The 19,144-nt window shown below is 40.0% G+C and overlaps 1 protein-coding gene across 2 annotated transcripts in view; it reads right to left on the minus strand.

Annotated features, from left to right (window-relative positions):
- Positions 1 to 19,144, minus strand: part of MICU1 (mitochondrial calcium uptake 1) — a 264,649-nt gene that overhangs the window by 191,294 nt on the left and 54,211 nt on the right. For both annotated transcript variants that reach the window (XM_003815973.5, XM_055092954.1), the window contains exons 2-3: positions 13,506 to 13,667; positions 9,790 to 9,958 (exon numbers count right to left, since the gene is read on the minus strand). In XM_003815973.5, the coding sequence (XP_003816021.1) occupies positions 9,790 to 9,958; positions 13,506 to 13,666 (330 nt within the window). In that variant the 5' untranslated portion in view covers position 13,667. The remainder of the gene's footprint in view (positions 1 to 9,789; positions 9,959 to 13,505; positions 13,668 to 19,144) is intronic.

Consider the following 19,144-nt stretch of genomic DNA (forward strand, 5'->3'; position numbering starts at 1 on the left):
CATAGCTACAAGTTTTGAAGGCATTTTATATTACACAACAACTGTCTGCTGGGAAATAATGGCTACAGAAGAAATACCTTTCTTCTTTTTTTTTTTTTTTTGAGACAGGGTCTCGCTCTGTTGCCCAGGCTGGAGTGCAGTGGCACAATCTTGGCTCACTGCAAGCTCTACCTCCCGGGTTCACACCATTCTCCTGCCTCAGCCTCCCTAGTAGCTGGGACTACAGGTGCCCGCCACCACGCCCAGCTAATTTTTTGTATTTTTAGTAGAGGCGGGGTTTCACCGTGTTAGCCAGGATGGTCTTGATCTCCAGACCTCATGATCCGCCTGCCTCGGCCTCCCAAAGTGCTGGGATTACAGGCGTGAGCCACTGCGCCCAGCCAGAAATACCTTTCTTTAGGCCATCTGTATTTTTATTCTTCCTCTGAACAACAACAACAAAAAACAAACCATTCGGAATGTTTGGGGTATATGAGCAGCAGTTACTAGCAATGAGGACTTTGTGACTTTGTGAATAAAAAAGTTAAGTCAATCATATACATAAAGGTAAAAAAATAAGAACTTAAAAATCAAGAATTTAAGACAAAATCAGATTCGTTTTTGAAATAATAGGTCAAAGAAAGTAACAGACTTAGTATACTCCCACATTGGTAGAATTTAGTATAGACCTATTATATGGTATATATTTTGCTTTTTTTCCACTTAGCATTGTACCTTAGCCTGGTTAAAAGGAACAACAAACTATCATGTAAAGAGTTCAGAATATAGCATCCAAGATAACAAAGGCTTGGAAGCAGAGATAAATAGAAATCTGTTGAAGGATTTTGGGATGTTTAGCCTGAGAAAAGATATACTAAGAGAATTACGATGGTTCATTCAGTCATATACCTTATAAGACTTTCTTGAGCATTATTAAGACATCTGTCTTCAATAACACTGCTAGACTTAATTGGATCAAAATTTGGGCATTATTTTTCCTATATGAACTGCATCAAGGAGTAGCCAAAGAGAATTTATAACCAAATAGCAGATGAGGGACAGTGTCTGTTTATAAAATATTCCAATTAATAAATGAAAAAGATTTGATAAAATTAGAATATCATTTTGCAACTTCAATGAATTAACAGATATAGGCAATGAACATCAATAGCTGTTAATACTGCAAAAGAAAAGCAACTAGACATTAGGTGTCTTATGATAAAATAACATAATACCACCACTAATCTTGCTGCAGGGATCAAACCTGAGTCTGATCGAGCCTCAGAATCCAGATGCCAATATTTAGGTAATATAGAGAAAAGAGAAACATGCTGAATTGCACTGAGAATAAGCATCAGTAAAACCTAGGCTCTAGGAAACTTTATGGGCTAAATGGCCTGCATTCTGTCACTTGTAGATTAAGAGGCTTTAAAGATATATCACCAAACAAAATAAGCAAAATTAAACTATATGTCTAGGAATAAACATTGGAGTAAAAAACTATGAAGAACAAAAAGAAATGGTTACTACAAAAATCATTTTAGGTTTCCTATATCTGTATAAAACAACAGTAAAACAATTATTTTTTTCAAATACAGACATTGGCCAGGCGCCGTGGCTCATGCCTGTAATCCCAGCACTTTGGGAAGCCAAGGCGGGTGGATCACTTGAGGTCAGGAGTTCGAGACCAGCCTGGCCAACATGGTGAAACCCCATCTCTACTAAAAATACAAAAATTAGGTAGTTGTGGTGGTACACACCTGTAATCCCAGCTACTGGGGAGGCTGAGGCAGGAGAATCTCTTGAGCCTGGGAGGCAGAGGTTGCAGTGAGCCAAAATCGTGCCACTGCACTCCAGCCTGGGTGATAGAGAGAGACTCTGTCTCAAAACAAAACAAAACATACAAAAAAACCCAAAACAAACAAACAAAAAACAGACATTCTATGTGACGCTGAACAATAAAACTAGACTCGTGAGGAAGAACTCTGAATAGTAAGAGTATTTCAAAATGAAGCAAAAAATTCCCCAGCAAGGGGAAGATGAAGAAGAACATGAAGATCATTATCATAATTATTTCCCCTAAGAAAGAGGGGCTATGAGGATCATTTTAAAATCTTGTGTTTACAAAATGCTATCATCTTTTAGTTTACTGTTACTTAACTTCACCAAACAAAACAAAAAAGCAGACCAACCAATAAAAAGTAAGCCCCAGCTTGAGACTTGAGTTTTAGAAAGGAAAAGTACATTGTTATAACTATAAAAAAAAAACTTAAGGAAGAAAAATGTTAATTTTTTCTGTGATTTGACAACTTTAAGTGATATGGACAGTGGTGAATGTCACCACTCCTCCATTTTTAACGGCAGAAGCAAGGGGGACAGAATATAAAAAGAATGAGTCTACCCAAGTTGGTAGTACTGACTGTGATGAGTACCTCACTCACTCAAACAATGCTTTAAAACTACTCCTGGGCTTGCTCTTTGAATGACACCACACACAGTTAATAGATGGTCCAAGAGGAGTTACACTGCTCCCATCACCAACCACATTCCTGCAAAGGATTACCTATCTTTTGACCATGGATGGAAGATTAGATGAGATGAGCAACTGATGCCTCTACTTGCATGGTAGTCCATATCACCACCACAGGCCTCTGTTTCAAAGGCCTATATTTAATTGTCTGTTTCAGTTGGGTTACAAATTAAATAAGAGAAGAGGATAGGGGAAGAATGGGCTCTTTCTATTGTTAAAAGGGACATATTTTCCCTTGGTCCTGATACCAGTTTTATGGCTTAATTTTGGTAGAATGCCCAAGGAAAACGATGGATATAATGTCTTGAGCCCAAGATAATGCAAGTGACAGTAAATCCCTGTGGACCCTGATGTCAGAAATAATGCATAGGCATGGGATACAGACTGAGGCCACACCTGGAAAAAGTAGCAGGCAGAAAGGTTTTGTAAATGTATCATGTGGCCGGCACACTCTCTCTCAAGAGGTGACATAACCTAATCTGTAACCTAACAGTTGTCCTCCATTTTCGAGACTCCCTCTCCTTTTGCTAGTCAATTTTTGGCCATCCATAATAATGAGCATCTGTCATAGGATGATCTCTTAAGGTTCTATGCAATTCCAAGTTCTATGACACTAGTCTCATAAAGTAAATTAATTTTTGGCAGTAATAGTAATAATATACATAAATTCCAATATTAACATTCTTTTTTTTTCTTTTGAGACAGAGTTTCACTCTTGTTGCCCAGGCTGCAGTATAATGGCACAGTCTCAGCTCACTGCAACCTCCACCTCCCAGGTTCAAGTGATTCTCATGCCTCAGCCACCCAAGTAGCTAGGATTACAGGCATGTGCTACCATGCCCAGCTAATTTTGTATTTTTAGTAGAGATGGGATTTCACAGGTTGGTCAGGCTGGTCTCAAACTCCTGAGCTCAGGTGATCCACCCACCTCGGCCTCCCATAGTGCTGGGATTACACGTGTGAGCCACTGCATCCAGCCCCATAGTAACGTTCTTAACTGTTGGTCAAAATAAGTCCCCAAATTACTAAATAATATATTTTTTCATTTGCTGTATCTTATTGATGGTAAAAGCATGTCTGTAAAAATTTCTTCTCCAACATATTTTGCCCATGTTGAAAAAATCTGGCCAGGTGTGGTAGCTCTCGCCTGTAATCCCAGCACTTTGGGAGGCAAGGTAGGTGGATCACCTGAGGTCAGGAGTTCGAGACCAGCCTGGCCAACATGGTGAAACCCAGTCTCTACTAAAAATACAAAAATTAGCCAGGCGTAGTGGCGGGTGTCTGTAACTCCAGCTACTTGGGTGGCTGAGGCAGGGAGAATCACTTGAACCCAGGAGGCGGAGGATGCAGTGAGCAGAGATCATGCCACTGCACTCTAGCCTGGGTGACAGAGCAAGACTTCATCCCAAAAAAAAAAGAAAAAGAAAAATCTCTATGGCCTTGATTCTTGGCCTTTCTTTTAAAACAAGCATATTAGTTAGGGTAGGTTAAAATGCTATTACGAATACACCTCAAAATACACTATCTCCAATAAAATGAAATTGTCTTTCTCACTAAGATACAACCCACAGTGTACCTTCCTAGTTGGCAGGAATTGATAAGTTCCTTCATGTACTCAAGTTCAAGGCAGCCAACATATATGGCTTCCAAGGTCAGTTCAGTTCATCACCATTCCAGCTCTCAGGAAAAGGGGAAAGCGCATTGAAAAACCCTGTGGGGGCTTTAGGAGCCAGGCCTAGAAGTGGCTCAAATCACTCAGGAGCCAGGCCTAGACATGGTTCAAATTACTCCCATTCACTGGACAACTAGCAATCTCCACCACAGTGGATACAGTGAAAAACCAAGGCTCAAGATCACATTTAGAAATCTTAAGATCACTGAAATGACACAATAACTGACCAAGGTTAAACCATGAACAAAGTCTTGTGACCAGAAGACATAATGTTAAAAGAATGCAGTATAAGGAGCAAGAGTTTTTACGTCAGACAGACTTAAATTTTATTCCTGCCTCTATGAGTAACTAGTTGTATGATTTTAGGCAAGCTACTAAACTCCTTCACACAATAAACTATATATGTATATAAGTGAATGTCTACATACACACTCACACAAATATACATATACATACATATATAGATGCATGCATATAAATATATACTATGGCACACAGAAAATGCTCAATAGTTTCCTTCCATTTTTCTATTCATTCTGTTGTTTGTAAATAAGTAAACTGAGTCGAGTGTCCAGCAGCAGACTACTTTCTTTCGCATCTTGTTTGGCATATATAGCACATTTTACATCTTTTAATATTCGTGTTTTCCTATCAATCAGTTTAAAATTACAACAAATTGAACTAAATAATTTGGCTTTTCAAAATGAAGATGCTACTAAACATAGTCTCAATCAAACAAATAGCTCAGAAACAACAATGCAGGCAAAGCTATTAGAAATATAAAAATAACAAACCAGATCTTTACTGAGCAAGAGTCTAAAAAGCAGCAACGCTTTCTGTAAACGGATCTCACAATTCAAAGAGCAATTTTATATCTGAAAAGTACAGAAACGACAGTGGGATTTCAATAAACTTAGAATTTTCTGGTTTTTGAGCCTGTGCTCTAAAAATACAGAAATCATTGATAAACCTAAAGCTGAGAAAAATGTAAAAGGCATAACCAGTTCAAAAAACAAGACACCATCTCTGTGGATCAGAGACTGCATAGAAACATACTGTGGTAGGAAGAAATGAAGTTGTAGGCTTCTGGGCTTCAGTCTGAAAACAGGCAAAGCAATTAGGGGCTCATAGTATATGGGATATGAAGGGCAGTAAGTGTGCAGAAAAGGAGGCATGAACCAGAGCTAAATTCATTGAATAAAACCAGAAGAAGCTACGGCAGGGCTTCTCTTGACCATGAAAGGAGGGTAAAGTTTTAGTAAGCTGCTACCTAGAGAAAATGCTCATTTAGAGCATTTTCCGCAGCTTTGCCCCAGAACCTTTGCCAAACTGTTGTTGGGTTCAGTGACTGGATCTTCAATACAATGAAGCACAGAGCTATGAATATAAGGCCTACTTCTGAACAAAAAAACCTAGCAAGTGAGAGAAAGTAGCCACTCAAGCACTAAATAGGAAAAAGTAAGCAAAACAAACATATTAAAACAAAAAGGGGCAGCGGCAGGAAGATCTCTTGAAGCCAGGAGTTTGAGACTAGCCTGGGCAAAACCACATTCTATAAAAAATATTTTAAAAAATTAGCTGGTTATGGAGATGCATGCCTGTAGTCCTGGCTAATAGGGCTGAGGCAGGAGAACTACCTGAGCCCAGAAGTTCGAGACTGTGGTGAGCTTTCATCATGCCATTGCATTCCAGCCTGGGTGACAGAGCAAGACTCTGACTCTACAAATTTTATTTTTTCAAATGAGCTGGGCATGGTGGCACACACCTGTAGTCCTCTCTATTCCGGAGGCTGAGACAGCAGAATTGCTTAAATCTGTGAGTGCGAGGCTGCAGTGAGCTATGATTGCACCACTGCACTCCAGCCTCTGTGACAGAGCGAGACTCTCTCTCCAAAAAAAAGAAAAAACCCATAAAAAACAAAAAAGCAAATTTAGGATACCAGTTTACCTCTGAAGAAGATGGAAGATGGGGGAGGAAAGGGACTGAAGGGGAGTATAAAAGCAATATATTTTTAATACTCATTTCTTTTTTAAAAAACAATCTGAAGTAAATGCAATATTAAAACTTGACAAAACTGAGTGTTGGGTGTTTATAAAATTACAAAATTTATATAATTTTATAAACTACAGACTATATAATTTTATAAAATATAAAAACATATTATTCTCTATTTTTTCTCTGAATATTTGAAATATTACATAAAAATTAAGAGAACATAAAAAAACAAAAATATAAATGAAAAATGAGAGGGCCGGGCACAGTGGCTCATGCCTGTAATCCTAGCACTTTGGGAGGCCAAGGTGGGAGGATTGCTTGAGCTCACAAATTTGAAACCATCCTGGGCAAATATTGAGACCTCTACAATGAATAAACTTTTTTTTAAATAAAATTTTTAAAAAGAAAAAAGTTAAAGGAAAAAGAAAAGTGAGAATGTGAAGGACAACATGTAGAGCAAGGGTCCCCAGCCCTGGGCCGTGGACTGGTACTGGTCCGGGGCCTGTTAGGAACCAGGCTGCGTAGCAGGAGGTAAGCAGCAGTGGAACATGACTGACTAAGCTCTGCCTCCTGTCAGATCTGCGGCAACATTAGATTCCCATAGGAGCATGAACCCGATTGTGAACTGCACATGCAAGGGATTTAGGTTGTGTGCGTTACGAGAATCTAATGCCTGATGATCTGCGGTGGAACAGTTTCTCCTCAAACCATCCCCTCCCACTCTGGTCTGCAGGAAAACTGTCTTCCACAAAACCAGTCCCTGGTGCCAAAAAGGTTGGGGACTGCTGATGTAGACATCACAGGACCAGACCAGAGGGAAAAAAATGAATGGGAAAGTAGCAAGAGAAAAATACATGATCAAAATGGAGAAGAAAAAGGGGATTAAAAAATGCAGTTTAAGGAGGACTTGGTGTGGTGCTGCCATCTCTCCTGCCTTCAGTCTATGCACCTCTCACTGAACTTCCAATAGCACCACGTTGGAACAGGGCATCCAGAGGTTCACAACCTCTGTGGTCTACAGGAGGCATGAGGCACTATAAAGAGGGCTAAGGGAAGAACATGCTATTTTCAGTAGAAAATAAGTGGTGCTTACTAATTATAATGACTTTGCACTTTGGATCTGGATTTTATGCACATTTCTTTATAGTAAGACACCAACTGCTTAAGAAACAAGGATGTTTAATTCATTCATGAAACAGATATGAAGAGCATTTTAAGAGGTGCAGTCTCTGAAAAATAAATCAAACCCTTGAATTTACATAGGATAATAGATATGTTTTAAATAAACTTATGACATAAGCCAGGCACAGTGGCTCATGCCTATAATCCCAACACTTTGGGAGGCCAAGGTGGGCGGATCACCTGAGCTCAGGAGTTCGAGACCAGTCTGGCTAACATGGTGAAACCCCGTTTCTACTGAAAATGCAAAAGTTAGCCAGACATGGTGGCAGGCATCTGTAATCCCAGCTACTACTCAGGAGGCTGAGGCATGAGAATCGTTTGAATCCAGGAGGCAGAGGTTGCAGTGAGCCTAGATCACACCACTACACTCCAGCCTGGGTGACAGACCGAGACTCCATCTCAAAACAAACAAACAAAACACAAAACTTATGGCATAAAAATGTGGTTTATTATTTCTTAAATTATAGATAAATTCTTAACATGTCTATATAGATTATGTAAAAGAATGAATATACAAAGAATGACTGAAAAAAACAGAATGAAGACAGAATAAGTGTTGAAATAGATTATTAGAGATACAGAAAGACATTAAAACAATTATCCTTGAACAGGGAAAAGATAGCTCTTCCTCTGAAACTTCAGTGAAAGAAATAAGAATTATTTCAAATACAGATTAGATAGATTTTGTAACTATAAGGGTTGGAATTTGAGTAAATCACACAGATAGCTTTAATTTTTTCTATGAAGTATGAGACATGCTCATCTGCTGAGCAGAAGGCAGGAGTAGAAAATGGAAGTAGGTTCAAAATAAATGTTTATTTGGGACATTTTAGCTGTATTTTACGAAATGGAAAGTGTGACTGGCCTGTAGATGAAACTGCTGGCACAGAGTAAAGTTGTGCTTTCTTTGAATTCACTCAGGGCAAAACAATAAATACATGTATCCTGACAGAAAAACAAGGACACTTGATAATTGACTTGTGATGCATGACTTTTGTTCAATTCACCTCTATCAGAAATGGATTTGGGTATAGAGAAAACACATTTAATAATTTCATCTAGGCTGGGCATGGTGGCTCATGCCTATAAACCCAGCACTTTGGCAGGCCGAGGCAGACGGATCACCTGAAGTCAGGAGTTCGAGGCCAGCCTAGCCAATATGGTGAAACTCCATCTCTCCTACAAATACAAAAATTAGCGGGGCATGGTGGTGCATGCCTGTAATCCCAGCTATTGGGAAGCTGAGGCAGGAGAATCGCTTGAACCCAGGAGGCGGAGGTTACAGTGAGCCAAGATCGTGCCATTGCACTCTAGCCTGGGCAACAGAGGGAGACTCTGTCTCCAAAAATAAAAAAAAACTTCATCTAACATATGAAACCAGACAGAAGATCCAGATTTTACAAAGAACTCTTCTTGCAAACACGAACCACAAACACACAAAACGCAGAAATAACTCAAATTATCTTGTTGCATTATTAGCTATAGTTTAGCAATTGAAGGCAACTCCCTGAATTTTAACCTTGACATGCAAAATGTCTAAGAAATCCATCCTTTTCATTGTTCATCACTCATGTTTGCTGAACTCAAATACCTGATATCATAGGAACTGCTGTAGTGGAACTGAAACTTCGCTGAGGCAAAGCTACATAACAGCAGGTTGTGTTAATTACATAAAATCTTTTTTTTTTTTTTTTTTTTTTGAGACTCAGTCTTGCTTTGCCGCCCAGGCTGAAGTGCAGTGGCACAATCTCAGCTCACTGCAACACTGCAACCTCCACCTCCCGGGTTCAAGCAATTCTCCTGACTCAGCCTCCTAAGTAGCTGGGACTACAGGTGCATGCCACCATGCCAGGCTAGTTTTTGTATTTTTAGTAGAGACAGGGTTTCATCACATTGGCCAGGTTGGTCTTGAACTTCTGACCTCAGGTGATCCACCCACCTCCGCCTCCCAGAGTGCTGGGATTATAGGCATGAGCCACCACACGGGGCCTAATTACATAAAATCTTGATAGTCATTTGAAGTTTGTGCTGTCCTCAAAGTTACTTGGTCTTCTAGAAGTTATGTTTCCAAAGAGATTTTATTCTGTCTCTACAACCTGATATCAGAAATACCACAAAGACTCAACTTAACATATATGATAACATTTAGCATCAGGAAGATCCAGAAAAAAAGAATCACCTTAGGCAGTTGAACTGAAAGAACTAAGAAAAAATATGCTAATCATGGTTATTGGTCCTAGATCCTTTTAACTACCTCCTTTAACCTCACATTCCAAGAGTACTTTTGGCTTAGAACATGATAGAAAATAGCAAAGAAGTGATAACTTGAAAGTGAAGATGAACCATCTGAAACATATGATTAAAAAGATTGAACTGCATTATTCTACTTTAAGATATACTTCTGATCAACTTATAAGACTATGTTTCATACTTTTCTGTCTCTGAATCCAGAACGCTTCTTCTTTTTCTCTTCTGGGTGAGGCGCAAGATCTGCAGTCTTTTTCTCATGGTTACAAACATCCCCTTCATCTTTATTCTTCCCTTTATCACCGATGTCACTTTTTAGGTTGTCTACACATGGTGGAGATTCTGCATGGGCCCTGGATATGCAAAAAAGAAATCTAGATTAATCCTGAACGTCCATCATACTAGACAAATAAGCAAACAGATACAGCTTAGCAGAGCAACAGCAATGAAATTTGTCAAATATTCTACATGAAGAAGTTCCTCAAAAAATATAAAATAGAACTTCCACATGATCTCTGGCTATATATCCCAAAGAAATGAAAGGGTCTCAAATAAATATTTGCACATCCATGTTCACAGCAGCACTATGCACAATAGCTGAAAGGTGGAAACAACTCAAAAGTCCATTGGCAGATGAATAAACAAAATGTGGTATATACAGATAATGGAATATTTTTCAGCTTTAAAAGGAAAGGAAATCCTGTCACAAGCTACAACATGGATGAATCTTGAGGGCGTTATGCTAAGTGAAATAAACCAGTCACAAAACCACAAATATTGTATGACTTCACTTACATGAGTTACCTGGAATATTTAGATTTACAGAAACAGAAAGTAGAATGGGGGTTACCAGGGGCTGAGGGAAGGGGAAGCAAGGAAGTTGCTCTTGAATAAGTAGAGTTTCAGTTTTGCAAGATGAAAACGTTCTGGAGATCTGTTTCACAATGATGTGAATACCCTTTAAACTACTGAACTGCATATTTTAAAATGGTGAAGACATGTGACAGAAGCCCTCATCCACACATCTTCCCATTGAAACCAGAGACGATGAGCCCTTCCAGTACAAAAACTAAATGGACTAGACTTCCAGCCATAGAGCACCTCCTTGTTCTTCATCTCACTCCAACTCTTCCCATTCTCATTCTCCCCTTGTCCCAACTGTAACTGAAAGGGTGGAATATCAAGGTCTTTAGAAAAAAATGGTTAAGATGTAAGTTTTATGTTATGCACCTTTCACTACAATAAAAAGGAACATAAATAAAGAAGAAATAGGGGACCAAAATAATATAAGTATTTCTTTTTTAAAAAATAATATAAGTATTTCTGGTAGTTGAAGCCATTGCTGCAATGATATAATACTAAAATTAATTAAATATTACAGAACTGATGAAATACAAAAAGAAGACTTTTGCTTACAGCCGTAATGGAGCAAACGATAATAGATCTGACTTCCTACCAGGGCAAAAATACAGAAAATTGAACAAAATATATCAAATGACTGCTTTCAGACACTGCACAGTATGCAACTCTCTAAGAAAATGGAGGCCTGGCCAGGCGTGGTGGCTCACACCTGTAATCCCAGCACTTCGGGAGGCCGAGGTGGGTGGATCACTTGAGGTCAGGAGTTCGAGACCTGCCTGGTCAACATGGCAAAAAACCATCTCTACTAAAAATACAAAAGTTAGCCGGGTGTGGTGGTGCTTGCCTGGTCCCAGCTACTTGAGAAGCTGAGGCAGGAGAAGGTCTTGAACCCAGGAGGCAGAGGTTGCAGTGAGCCGAGATTGTACCAATGTACTCCAGCCCGGGTGACAGAGTGAGACTCCATCTCAAAAAGAAAAAAAAAAAAAAAAAAAAAGAAAAGAAAAGAAAAATGGAGGCCTATAATTGCCCAGAATTTCTGTCTGGAAACATTTTCTAGACCACAAAGAGGATCCCAAGCCAAATACAGTGATCTTGCTAAATTAAAGTGACAGAGATCAAAGTTTGGAAAACCTGAGGTGCCTGGAATTGGTGAGGCAGAGGACTCAAAAGGAAAAAGTCACACAGAGAAAGAGCTCCAAAAATGTACACAGAACACTCTCGAGTATTGAGTCAACACTCAGCAGTGCATTCTTAGGATGAAACTACACAAAGTAGTTGCCAAGGAGCCACAGGCCAGTCAATTTCCAGAGCTCACAAGCAGGAAACAATCAAGCTGAACACCCAAGGCATTTAGTAACATCCCAGAAAGATCATGCTATATTAATAGGGCTAAGATAGCTCTAGAGGCTGGGCATGGTGGCTCATGCCTGTAATCCCAACACTTTAGGAGGCTGAGGTGGGCAAGTCACTTGACCCCAGGAGTTCGAGACCAGCCTGACCAACATGGTGAAACCCTATCTCTACTAAAAATACAAAAAAAAAAAAAAAATTACCCAAAGGATCATACGTCATGCTGCTATAAAGACACACGCACACGTATGTTTATTGCGGCACTATTCACAATAGCAAAGACTTGGAACCAACCCAAATGTCCAACAATGACAGACTGGATTAAGAAAATGAGGCACATATACACCATGGAATACTATGCAGCCATAAAACATGATGAGTTCATGTCTTTTGTAGGGACATGGATGAAGCTGGAAACCATCATTCTCAGCAAACTATCGCAAGGACAAAAAACCAAACACTGCATGTTCTCACTCACAGGTGGGAATTAAACAATGAGAACACATGGACACAGGAAGGGGAACATCACACGCCGGGGCCTGTTGTGGGGTGGGGGGAGGGGGGAGGGATAGCATTAGGAGATATACCTAATGTTAAATGATGAGTTACTAGGTGCAGCACACCAACATGGCACATGTATACATATGTAACTAACCTGCACGTTGTGCACATGTACCCTAAAACTTAAAGTATAATAAAAAAAAAAATTAGCCAGGCATGGTGGTGCACACCTGTAATCCCAGCCGGGCATGGTGGTGCACACCTGTAATCCCAGCTACTTGAGAATTGCTTGAACCCAGAGGCAGAGGTTGCAGTAAGCTGAGATCATGCCACTACACTCCAGCCTGGGCGACAGAGCAAGACTCCATCTCAAAAAAACAAACAAACAAAAATAAAAAACAGAGAGTGACAGAGTCAGAAAAACAGTAACTATGTATTTTAAGAAAGAGAAGACTGTGGCTCACTACATTTTCTCTTCTTTCCAAGGAAGTTTCCATAACTAGTGAAAAAAATTATCAGGGACACTAAAGTACCAAGGTTCCTTTGTTAATTTCACAGGGTCACCAAATTGTGAAGTCTCAGAAAGCATTCATTTTCTTTTTTTTTTTTTTTTTTTTTGGAGACAGTTTTTCTCTGTCACCCAGGCTGGAGTACAGTGGCACAATCTTGGCTCACTGCAACCTCCACCTGCCTCTCAGGTTCAAACAATTCTCCTGCCTCAGCCTCCCAAGTAGCAGGGACTATAGGCTCACGCCCTGTGTCTGGCTATTTTTTGTATTTTTGTAGAGATGGGTTTTTGCCATGTTGGCCAAGCTGGTCTCGAACTCCTGACTTCAAGTGATCCGACCACCCTGGGCTCCCAAAGTGCTGGGATTACAGGTGTAAGCCACCGCGCCTGGCCAGAAAGCCTTCATTTTCTAAAGCTGCTATTGCTATCCCTATCCCATTATTTAAAATGTTCAGCAGAGGAGACAGGCAGACCTTGAAGCACAGTGTTTCCTAAGTATTGCCTTGGCATGTTGAATTCTTTGAAACATCTTATTTCATAGACGAATATTAACAATACCAAATGATCCGAGCAAGAAATTCTGATACAGAGTTAAGCCAGAAATCAACTCCTTTCTGACAACAGAGATGACTGGAAGAATAAAAGTATACGCAAGAACAAGATGGTTGGATAACACTCACCTCTTCCACAAAAGACCAGTACTTGCAGTTACTGCAGATGCTCCCAGGAAAGCCACCATCATTAGTCTTCGCCGGATCTGGATGGGCTGTGATCCTCCATGGTACCATCGAGAACCCACAGCCAGTTCTGCCAAAGCAGAAAGTGAGTTCAGACGAAACATCCTGTGGACAATAAGTAGAAATGTCACTCTTAGCTAGTGGTAGTTATGATGACGATGATGATGATCCTACCAACATTTCTAATAAACACTAAAGTAATTGCTCTATGACAGGCACTATTCTAAACAATTTGCTTATATTATCCCATTTAATCCTCAGAATAATCTTATGAGCAAAGTACTACTTATAAACCTGACATATTAGTCAAAGTACAATTAGAAGACAGAAACCACATGATAATTTGAGTATGAAACTTTTAATATAAAACATTATTAAGGCCAGGTATGTGGCTCATGCCTGTAATCTTAGCACTTTTGGAGGCCAAAGAGAGAGGATCATTTGAGCCCAGGAGTTGAAGAACGGCCTGGACAACATAGTAGGACCCCATCTCTACCAAAAAAAAATCAGCCAAGCATGGTGACATGCACTTGTAGTCCCAGCTATTCAGGGGGCTGAGGTGAGAGCACTACTTAAGCCCAGGATGTTGAGGTGACAGTGAGCTATGGTCAACAGAGCAAGATGCTGTCTCAAAAAAATGAATAAAATAAATAAAAAATAAAAAATTATTAGTTACAACAGGAAATTTACTACTCAGAAGTTAAAGAAATAGCAGATATAGGGAGCAGTTACTATTCTAGATCTGACACAGAGCACCAAGAAAAGACCAGTCTATAAAAGGTCTACTCTCACTCACAGGGCAGAGATCAGACTGTGTGGAGAGGGCACAGCTATGTATGTCAGAGAAACTTACTAAGGTGCCATGCCAGCAAAATGCACTAGAAAGCCACTCTCTGTGATGCCAGAACAAGTCATCTACTGGACAACTCATGCCAGCGGAATTTGTTGGGAAGCTGACCTTCGCGATGCCAGGGGAAGCCACCCATGGGGAGGCAGTTTCACTAGGAAATTGCATATGAGAGTTGCTGCTAAAACTCCTTAGGAGTTGGGTGCCATTGAGTGTCCCACTAGTTCCTGCATGCTATAGAAGCAAGCCACAAAGGGCACACTAGACTCAGCAAGAAACACCCCTCCTCCAGGGTCCTTCTAGTCTCTCTACTGACAAAGTTTAACAGTAACTGGCAAGGGAAAAACTTCCAGTATCACAAACGGGACAATGAAAGATGTGTTTAGAGCTGAAATGAAAAAAGATAACTGGTACCCATATTTTACAGATCTAAAATATAACTTGCTCAAGAGTACAAAGGTAGGAAGTGATAGATCTAGAATTTGAACCTAGGGAGGACTAACTCCATACTTCAATGTCTCGGAGTTAGGTAGGGAGACTTCAACCTAGGAGGGGAGACTTTGCTGCCCCCTACCTTATAATGCTGACACTGCTTTGAAGTTTTTATTAAATCTTTTTCACACCCAGGTCCTTGGAAGCCCTCCTCCCTACCAGATTCTCTATAGTTCAAACTTCACTTAAAAAAAAATTCTTTTAATGTTTTGTTTTAAATCTGAAACATCTGTATTAGTGCATATTACTGTTCAATAAATACTTACTCTTCCATCCCCCATCCCTTAGGCAAAATTACTTTTCTACTTTTTTCTTCCCCTTCTGCATATGAATGCCAGGTCATAAATTTCCTTCTCTTTAAGTTTTTGGCGTATGTCTTGCCATATGTCTTGCTCTAACCAATGGAACGTGGACCAGTTCCATGAAGTGCTTTTAGGAGGTGCTGCTGTTAGTTCTCTTGTGTTCCTGCACTCCATCGAGGGAAGACCATGTCCCAAAGAGACACTGATCCTTCAAACTGGCATCCATAATGAACAGACTTCAGCCTGGAATAAACCACTGTCAAGCCCAGCTGAGCCAGCTGAGCACAGCTGACCTGTAGAATGCTGGTGAGAAATAAATGTGTGTAACTGTAAGCCGCAAAGATTTGGGTGTTGTTTGTTGCCCCATCAAAAGCCAACTAATTCAGCATCCAAGATAATTACTGGGAAGTTCTTATTCTTTTTTTTTTTTTTTTTTTTGAGACTGAGTCTTGCCCTATCACCCAGGCTGGAGTACAGTGGCGCAATCTCGGCTCACTGCAACCTCCACCTCCCGGGTTCAAGCGATTCTCCTGTCTCAGCCTCCTGGGTAGCTGGGATTACAGGCACACGACACCACACCTGGCTAATTTTTGTTTTTTAGTAGAGACAGGGTTTCACCATGTTGGCCAGGCTGGTCTCGAACTCTTGACCTCAAGTGATCCATCCGCCTCGGCCTCCCAAAGTGCCGGGATTACAGGCATGAGCCACCGTGCCTGGCTGGGAAGTTCTTATTCAACAAAAATTTATTAAATTCATACTGTATATACATCCCTATGTGAGACCCAGAAAGCCAAAAACTATCTACATTCTAATTAAACAAGATAAATACAAAACACTTTTAAAACAATACATTTCTAAAATCATATATATGCATATATATATATATATATATATATATATATATTTTTTTTTTTTTTTTTTTGAGATGGAGTCTCACTCTGTTGCCCAAGCTGGAGTGTGGTGGCATGATCTCAGTTCACTGCAACCTCTGCCTCTCGGATTCAAGCAATTCTCCTGTCTCAGCCTCTTGAGTAGCTGGGACTACAGGCGCATACCATGATGCCTGGCTAATTTTTGCATTTTTAATACAGATGGGGTTTCATCATGTTGGTCAGGCTGGTCCCAAACTCCTGACCTCAGGTGATCTACCTGCCTCGGCTTCCCAAAGTGCTGAGATTACAGGCGTGAGCCACCGCACCCGGCCTAAAATTATATCTTGAAGTATAGAAATATTATGATAGAAATGACAGAAAACTACAAATAAAAAAGATAAAGTTGAGAATGGGTTAGTCAGCAAAAGCTTTTGCTTAGTCTTAAGCCTCAGAATGGTGTAAAATTTTGATTAAGTCAGAGAAATGTTGAGACACCCCCAAAACCATAAGATCATTTCGGGCACCTCCATCCAGAGAATTAATGTAAATGATTTTTTTCCCTCTAGATTATGACCTTCAGGGCTCAGTATAGTACCTCACTGTTTTAATACACCAGATGGGCTGATGGAAGAAGAGGCATTTCTTTACGGTTCCACTTTTTTGTAGAGGTAATTCATTCAAATTATACAAAGAATCCATGCCCCCTTTGATTTTTCTCAAAGCACAGTTCACTGATTCCTAAATTTGTGTGTGTGTGTTTTGAGATGGAGTCTTGCTCTGTCACCAAGGCTGGAGTACAGTGGCATGATCTTGGCTCACTGCAACCTCTACCTCCTGGATTCAACCAATTCTCCTGCGTCAGCCTCCCAAGTTGCTGGGATTACAGAAGTGTGCTACCATGCCCAGCTAATTTTATATTTTTAGTAAAGACGGGGTCTTACCATATTGGCCAGGCTGGTCTCGAACTCCTGACCTCAAGTGATCTGCCCGCCTTGGCCTCCCAAAGTGCTGGGATTACAGGTGTGAGCCACCATGCCCAGCCCACTGATTCCTAATTTAAACTACCTTGCACTTTGTACATATCTTCCTATGGCATACGTAATTTTTTCTCCCCTTGCCTCAAGGCCCAAATTATTATTTTTTTTCAAGTTGTAAACACATAGTCTAGCACAGGACTTGTTACATTATTAGTGCTTAAAATACTTAACCATTTTACTTTCACATGTCTGTGTACAAACTATACAGGTACTTGCTCCTAACATTTAGGTATACTCTAAGTTCCTAATTTACTTAGAAAACTGTCTTCTATTATTTGGATTCAAGTCAGGTTAGACTACTTAGGCATCTCCTAAAATCAATGAGCTGGTTACTATTAACTCTTCCCTGGGACCTATACCTATAATCTCTTATGTAAACTTTGCTCCTAGCTCCCTTCATCCAATCTAGGTCCAATTTTGAAACTGGACCTAAATCTTGCCCTCATATAGACAAAATGGAAAAACTGTTAATCTTTTCTCCTATTTTCCATGACCTAAGCTTTAATAACACAATTCTTATATCCTTCCCCAATCCCAGAAATCATCTCATTTTATTGCACATACTCTAGCAAAATCCAGCACCCAGGAGGCTGTCCATTATATTTTCTTCCTGTCTGGCAACTTCTGATTTTTTTTTTTTGGTTCATTTCAAAATTAACATTTCTCAAATCCACATGTACACTCACATAAATAGCACTGCTCTTCGCTACAGCAAAAATGAGCACTAAACTAAAACATGCATATCTGGAGGAAACATTATTCATCACTGACAACAGAAAGAACAGACACTTGGAAGTTTTCAATGTTTAAAATAAATAACAGCCAATTCAAAAGTTGGAACAGGATGAGTGCAGTGGCTCACACCTGTAATCCCAGCACTTTGGGAGGCCACGGCGGGCAAATCACTTGAGGTCAGGAGTTCGAGACCAGCCTGGCCAACATGGTGAAACCCTGTCTCTACTAAAAATACAAAAATTAGCTGGGCGTGGTGGCAGGCGCCTGTTATTCCAGCTATTCAGGAGGCTGAGGGAAAAGAATCACTTGAACCGAGGAGGCGGAGGTTGCAGTGAGCCGAGATTGTACCACTGCACTCCAGCTTGGTTGACAGAGTAAGACCCTACCTCTAAAAACCAAAAGTTCTAACAGGCAAGGGGTATATAAGCCTGGAAGATAAATTTACAACATCTGATCAGATGTAGAGAACAGCTAGACATATGATCAACTAAGTAAGCCACAATCACTTGAGAAGGACCTTTGAATGCCAGACCAAGAATTTAGAGCATATGTAAAATAGGAAGCCACTCAAGTTCTTTAATAGGAAGAGATCATGGTAAAAACATGGGTTAAAGCATTATCAGTTTATCTATTAGCAGTGCATGGAATAAACTGCAAAGAAGCAAAGGCAGAGAGAGCTGACAGGAAAGTGATGAGTACAGCCAGAAGGCATTAATAACCTAGGTATTGGGTGATAAGTGCCTAGATTATAAGTGTAGAAATAAAAAACAGAATCAAACAAAAAATTTCCAAAGAAAAACAAAATGTAGTTGGGCATGGTGGCACACGTCAGCTACTTAAAGAGGCTGAGGTGGGAGGATAGCTTGAGCCCAGGAGTTTAAGTCCAACATGGGCAACATGGTAAAACCCCACCTCTAAAAAAAAAATAATGATAAAGACATCGGTATCAAACACATATTAATATCTAATTGCACAGGAGATATGGAAGATAAAAAGGAGAAATAAAACAATAACAACAACACTAAGTACTATGGTAAAAAAAACAAACAAACAAACACTAAGTAGTATGGCAGAAATCCAATGATCCAAGATCTGGTCTCAACTGTACTACTCAACAGCTAGCTGTATATACTAAAGAAGCTCATCCCTCCTCCTTGGGAAAAAAGCTCACTCACTGGTAAAATGAAAGAATTGCGTAGGTGAGCTTAGGGTTCCTTTTATCTCTTTAGCACTCTCATATCTTTGGTAGAAAACACTATAACAAAATTTAATTAATTTCATTTAGGAGAAAAGACTA

Source organism: Pan paniscus, chromosome 8 (assembly GCF_029289425.2).
Source record: "Pan paniscus chromosome 8, NHGRI_mPanPan1-v2.0_pri, whole genome shotgun sequence".
In the NCBI taxonomy this organism is placed as follows: Eukaryota; Metazoa; Chordata; class Mammalia; order Primates; family Hominidae; genus Pan; species Pan paniscus.